Source organism: Epinephelus moara, chromosome 9, assembly GCF_006386435.1.
Source record: "Epinephelus moara isolate mb chromosome 9, YSFRI_EMoa_1.0, whole genome shotgun sequence".
NCBI lineage: Eukaryota > Metazoa > Chordata > Actinopteri > Perciformes > Serranidae > Epinephelus > Epinephelus moara.
The window spans coordinates 12,404,457-12,410,691 of record NC_065514.1 but is presented as its reverse complement, the minus strand read 5'-3'; the positions used below and the strand labels follow the sequence as shown (position 1 = coordinate 12,410,691).

General features: G+C 43.0%; 1 protein-coding gene across 1 annotated transcript; it reads left to right on the top strand.

Moving 5' to 3' along the window:
- Positions 1-4,443: 4,443 nt before the first annotated feature.
- On the top strand, positions 4,444-5,883 carry LOC126395130 (growth arrest and DNA damage-inducible protein GADD45 gamma-like). Its single transcript, XM_050052333.1, has 3 exons — positions 4,444-4,600; positions 4,709-4,916; positions 5,026-5,883. Exons 1-3 carry the CDS (start codon positions 4,500-4,502, stop codon positions 5,137-5,139), a joined length of 423 nt encoding a protein of 140 aa, XP_049908290.1. The 5' UTR covers positions 4,444-4,499; the 3' UTR covers positions 5,140-5,883.
- The last annotated feature ends 352 nt before the right edge of the window (positions 5,884-6,235 follow it).

The following is a 6,235-nucleotide window of genomic DNA, read 5'->3' as shown; positions in this document are numbered from 1 at the left end:
GAGTGCTTTCAGTCCTGCAGCCTCCCTCTTTTATACTCTGCAGCTCGTGCGGCGCAGTGAAAGCGCTGCGCCCTGATTGGCCGCAGCTGAATGGTGTATTGGTATGATAATGCTATTGTCACACTCCCGGCTCGTGGCAGATTGATGGGGGTCATGGAGCCACGCACGCTCCCCCTCTGAGCGCAGCAGCCTGCAGACTGAAACTAAAAATAGCCTCATTTAAAAAAAAAAAAAAGTTTGATTACTGTGCAGCACTTTTGTGCAAATGAGAGAAACACAGCCGGTGTTATTTAAATGCAGAGATTCACGAGGAGCATCACTGCACTTTTATATGTATTCATAAGAACTCTGGAAACGTGCAGAATCTTTAAGTGTTCCTTTTTGGAGACGCTAAAACGACTTACAGTTCAGTTTGCGCACCACGAGCAATCTTCAAAACATTAAATATGAGCTCCAACAAAAAGAAAACTTTCAAAACAGTTTCTTGGATTTTAGTTTTTGGTGCCAGTATTTCAGCAGCAACACGGAGAAAGTGTGAAGCGCCCCCTCCCCCCGCTGCAGCAGAGAGAAAGGGCAGGTGGATGATGCCATCTGTGGACTAGAGGCTGGCCATAAAACGGCCCCATTGTGCGCACAGAAGCCCTCTATTATCACGGCCCCCCATACAAATGCAAATGACCAGCGCGTGCCAGAACGCTGTGCATGCTGCGCAATCTGCGCTGCTGGCCCATGCTGACCACGTGGCTATCAGCTGTCCAGAAAATCCTTGCTCGCTTTTTTATTTATTTACTCTGGGGAGTTCAGGGCCCACACGGACTGAATTCTAAAGGAGAACTTGTGAAGTTTATTACACTTTGGTTTTTGGGGCTTGGATCCAGCAAATGTCGTCATCTGTGGTTTTATTTCAGCTGTTTCTGACAGCTTTTTGTTGGTTTTCATCACTTTTACGCACGGCGAAACTTTTACGCACGACTCTGTTTGATTATATTTAGTATTTGGTGCGTGGGTCCACTGAATGTATTTATCTGTGCGTCTAAATAAACTTGTTTTTGAAAGCCAACTATCACTTTTACGCACAACTCTACATGGTTATATTAAGTATTTGGTGCGTGGGTCTACTAAATGTACTTATCTATGCTTTTAAATAAACTTGTTTCTGACAACCATCTACTAATTCACGCTCACTTTTACGCACTGCTAAACTTTTATGCACGGCTCTAAGTCATCTGCCCCAGTTTCTCCCCAGCAGCTCGTGCTTATCTGGCTCTTTTTTTTGTCTGCATAATAATTCAAAACACATCTTGCATCGGGTCAGGCCTGCTGCCACTGCTGCGTAAATAGAAAAGGGGGGCTGGAGTGGAGAGGCTGTGCAGGAGACACAGGTTGGCGGTGATTGATTCAGCGCTATTGTTGTGCGGAAAGCAGAGCGGCAGATGGAGAACTGTCGCTATGACGGGACCCCCCCTCCTCCTCTCCCTCTCTCCTAAACCCAGGTCAGCCCCGACCCCGGGGCGCGCCTATCTTTTGTCTGCAAGTCTCCACATTCGCCAGCCTGTTGTCTGAGTTTTGATTAAATTTGAATGCCAAAAGAGAAGAGCTTATGGTCTAAACTTTCACAATGAAAAAGAGTTATCTCCAAATGATGCCAGACGCGTAAAGGCAGATAAAAATCACCTTGAGTGTGAGCTGTAAACACGCGCAAGAATGCTGAAAGTGTGTTTTGTGAAACAACAAAACTCTTATCTGTGCATTTACTGCAGCAACAAATCATTAGTTTATTTCACTCTCTGTCTGCGTGCTGCACATTCATCTGAACATCAGCTGGCCGCGAGGCTTACATTTGGACCAAAGTTTGATTCGTATCCAGCTGACAGAGAGTCATCAAACACTGAGCTATTTTAGGAAGGATCCGCTTGCATGGCCACAGGGCAGGCGCGTGCAAATCGATACCGACCTATTGTTGCTGAAGCACATCTGCCAGACGGAGGCCTCCCCGGCAGCGCGCGACAGGTGTTGGTGGTCAAAGCTGTTTTCTGGTGACCTGAGGCGACTCACTGGAACTCTTTGTAAGGACAGAACGTGTCTGAAGCTGCATGGTAGGATTTTTGGATATATGGCCTCTGGTGTGTGCAGATATGACTCGAAGTTGGGAACATAGAAGTTTATTTTTGAAAAAGCACAATCATTGGTTATTTTTCATCTATCAAATACACATTTTAAGCGGTGAAACTCAACTCAATAAACTTCAGAGTGATTCAGTTGAACTTCTGCGTTCTGATTTTGTCCAACTTCAAAACTTCATAATCATATTTACAGCGGATTGTAAAAACTGCCATCACGCCCAGCAGGTGCTGCCTGACTTCTTTTGTCCACCCTCCTCTTCACCTTCCCCCCCGGGACAGATGGTATCTCTCGGTTGCTATGGAGAGTGATGCAGACGGGAGAGATAAAGCACGCAGGCATCTCCAGATGCCACGCGTCGCAAGTGGGACCGAGCTTTACGCATGCAAAGCAGCGGCGCGTGCCACTGCCCACTCTACAAAAAACAGTTCATGCAGTGAAATCGGTCATGAGGTATGAAAGAGCTGAATGAGTTTTGTGTGCAATTAGGATGGCTGGTATCTGTGCATTATGACACTTACAACTACTAAAGTGCAGCATGCCAATGCTCTAACCTTCAAAATATTATCTCTAATTTTATGCTGTTATGGTAGAGATGTGGAAAAATTGGCCCCTTCATCAGAGTCATTTAAAGGACCATAACATTGCTTTGCAAGTTTTAGCAAACCGTGTCTACATGTGAGCAGGAAGAGGACATTCAGAGGTAAAATGTCAAATATGTAAAATAGAGGTGATGTTTGACAAACAAAAGTCAGCATGAGACTCAGTCTGACAAACTTTAATCATAGGTGAGGCACTTAATGAACAGTCAGAGGACAATACTTAATTCAGACCTTTATTGTGGTGGTTTTACAGATATAAGAAAAAAACAGTTCAGTTTAAAAAGTAGTTGACTGTGACATGAAGTGAAACCTTTACTGTTACATCTTCAATCACAGTGAACATCAGGTCACAACCTTTTGTCAAAGTTACATCACCATTGCATGGTAATAGAGATAAAGTCAAAACCTATATACTTTTTCATTTGTAACTATGGATTCCTGCACTCTAAAAATGGTAGTGGATAAGGCTTGAACTAAGTATGTGTTTCACCATAAAAAAAATAGGTTTGTTTCATTAACGTGTTATTTTAAGATGTCAAAATCAAAAACATTTGACATTTCTGAGCAGGACTGAGTTAAAATATAAGTTAGAATATTAAATAAAATAGTTTGATCACTAAATATCACCACAGCTTTTGAAGTTGGTTCGGCTTGATTGAGCTTTTCGAAGTCGAAGGAAGTCATGTTGGTTATACTAAATTAATTCAGCTTGTCAGATTATTAGAGACTCTTAGGATTGACTCGATGATGCCGGAGTTGAAACTACTTAAAAAGATGCACACACATTGTTACCTTTTACTTTTTAAAATTTAAACCAGTGGATTCTTTTTTTACAGTGTGATTAAAAAGTTTGTACTGCATAATTTAAAATTTGACCAGAATTAAAGGAACTTTCATGTTACCAGATTTCACACCTCAAGCTAATTTCAAAAGTCTGCTAATTGATTTTCACCTTGAATACAAATGAATGGAAGTCAATGGCTGACTTGACTGGGAGGGTAAATACATATACCAGTTAAAAAAGCTTAAGTTTGAACCTAAATTGTGTGACTGTGCAGTTATAATGTAACGTAAATGGCTTTACGGGGAGAAAAATGAACAATACGGAAAGAAAACAACAAACCAAGAATTTTCTGAAGGTTTTACTTCAACTGTTTTGTACTGCTCCAGCCACTGACTTCCATTACTTTTCTGTACAGTATGACAATCAAATAGCAGACTTTTGAAAGTTGCTTAAGGTGGGGAATCAATCATAGTAAATATCAAATCTGAAAAAATGGAATGGATGGAAATCAATGGCTGCATAGAATATCAAAAGAAAATCAAAATCTTCAACACAATTGTATGGTTTGCAAAATGTTCTGCTGTGATGTAAAGTACTGTAGATGTGAACATGGTCCTCTTGACTGGAAGTTATCGGTCTGTACTAATTCTTCCAGAACTTTAAAGACTGTGACGATGACAGTCTGCTCTCCCTGTGTGGTTTCATTATTCCTGTCAGCTGAAAGAATCATTTAAAGGTCAGGGAGTTTCTACATCTGATCCTTTCAACCAAAGCTTCCCCCGACTTTCTAAGACTTTTCTATAGGCACGCGTCCCTGAGGGTGGGGAGAGGGGTGCGGGCCTGTTGTAGCCATTGTACCCCAAGGAGCCAATGAGAGAGTGAGCGTGTGCCGGGTCAGCGGTATAAATAGTGTCAGACTCTTGGAGGCAGCACAAACACTCTTCTTTGGACTTTCTGATCACATCAGCCAAACTGTAAGCTAAAGCATCACCATGCAGTCTCCTGGAAAATCTCTGAAGGAAGCTCTGCTATGTGCTCAGGGTGAAGATCGACTCACTGTTGGAGTCTATGAGAGCGCTAAAATCATGACTGAGTAAGTAAACTGAATGTGACTTAAATACAACTTTGGCTTCATCTCTGTACAGCCACTGTGTTCATCATCCAAACAGCAGCAGCTAACAAGACTTTTCTTTATCCACAGTGACCCGGACAGTGTGTCCTTCTGCGTCCTGGCCATGGATGAGGAGTTTGAGTGTGACATCGCTCTGCAGATCCACTTCACCCTCATCCAGTCCTTCTGCTTCGACAACGACATCAGCATCGTCAGAGTGAGCGACATGCAGCGTCTGGCTGAGATTGTTGGTGACAAGGCGGAGCAGCTTGAAGATGCCCACTGTGTCCTCATCACGGTATGTAGAGCTCAATAATATGAGTCTGAATCATACCTGAAGTGTATATGAGATGCTTTGTTGAGAGACACACGTGGCTAAACTCTGTTTCCTCTTCCTGTTTGAACAGAACCCAGCTGATGGGTCTTGGGAGGACCCTGCTCTGGAGAAGCTGCACCTGTTCTGTGAGGAGAGCCGCCGTCTGAACGACTGGGTTCCTGAGATCAGCCTCCCCGAGCGTTGATCTGGGCCTCGGCTCCTCTCTTGCTCAAAAGCTGTGAAGCTTCTTACCTGGAAATACTCATCCTGATGAAGAGGATGAGCCTGTTTCTGCTCATCCCTGGACACTCCTGAGGAGGATTCCCGTCCAGGCAGCACGGCGCCGGCCCGAGGGGCCTCCCCGTGAACCGTCGCCTCTTGTCCCGTCCATGCCAAGATGACTCTCATTCTTTATGTGAATGAGGTCGGGTATGCCACAAGAGCGACGCATCGACCCTCATTCTTTGTGCGGATGAGGTTTGGAGAGGAAGGAGATGCGAGTTGTGCCACAGAGCCAACGTCGCACGTTGAAAGCACGCGCAGCAGGAGAAGAAGCGGTGCTGAGGAAGAGGCGTTTTTGAAAAGGGACTTTTTGAAGACGTCCTCTTTGCTGAGCAACATGACAACAGTTGCAATCAGCGGAAATGTTTCCCACTTTCCAGAATTGTCTTAATTCTCTAAAGGTTTCACTTTAGAAATTTAACTGACAAAAAATATTCCTTAAAAATATTGGAAAATACCATCTAAAGGTTTCACTTTAGATAGTTAACACTGAGAAAAAAAGTGCTAAAATAAAAAGAATATAAGTACATGAATCTGAAATATGAAAGAAACTGAATCTGTAGTACTTCCTGAGGGTTTCACCTCAGCTTTATTGATGTCTAATGATGTATCTTGTTCACTGCCTATCTGAATTTTTAAAGCATAGAAATAAAATCTTTGAATTCAATATCACCCTCTGTCTGCACTTTGACTTTTTCATGTGAGGTTGAATTTGTCTGAAGCACGAATTAAGTCCAAATTAAGCAACCTGCTCCAGTCTGGTTTAACTTTTTGACCTTCTGTACTCTTTTGGGGGGATTTCTTTAAAGTTTCCTGACCTTTCAAATCTGAGTCTTCACCAACATGGCCAACAATCCGTCTGCTACTCAAAACAGCAGCAAACATGTCATGTCTTTACAAATTTCACACATCAATTCAGCTCTGGAGAGGCTTTGATTTGAAATACGTAAGTGTTTTCTGCCTCAAACTATGAGATGCTTCAGCAAGATCTGTAAAGTGTCCTCCACAACTACCCCTTT

What these genes read in the sequence shown, in the direction of transcription:
- LOC126395130 (XM_050052333.1), top strand. Translation starts at nt 4,500, where the DNA reads ATGCAGTCTCCTGGAAAATCTCTGAAGGAAGCTCTGCTATGTGCTCAG. An exon ending in AGCGCTAAAATCATGACTGA is followed by an intron (nt 4,601 to 4,708) that starts GTAAGTAAACTG and finishes CTTTATCCACAG; the next exon opens with TGACCCGGACAGTGTGTCCT. An exon ending in CCCACTGTGTCCTCATCACG is followed by an intron (nt 4,917 to 5,025) that starts GTATGTAGAGCT and finishes CTGTTTGAACAG; the next exon opens with AACCCAGCTGATGGGTCTTG.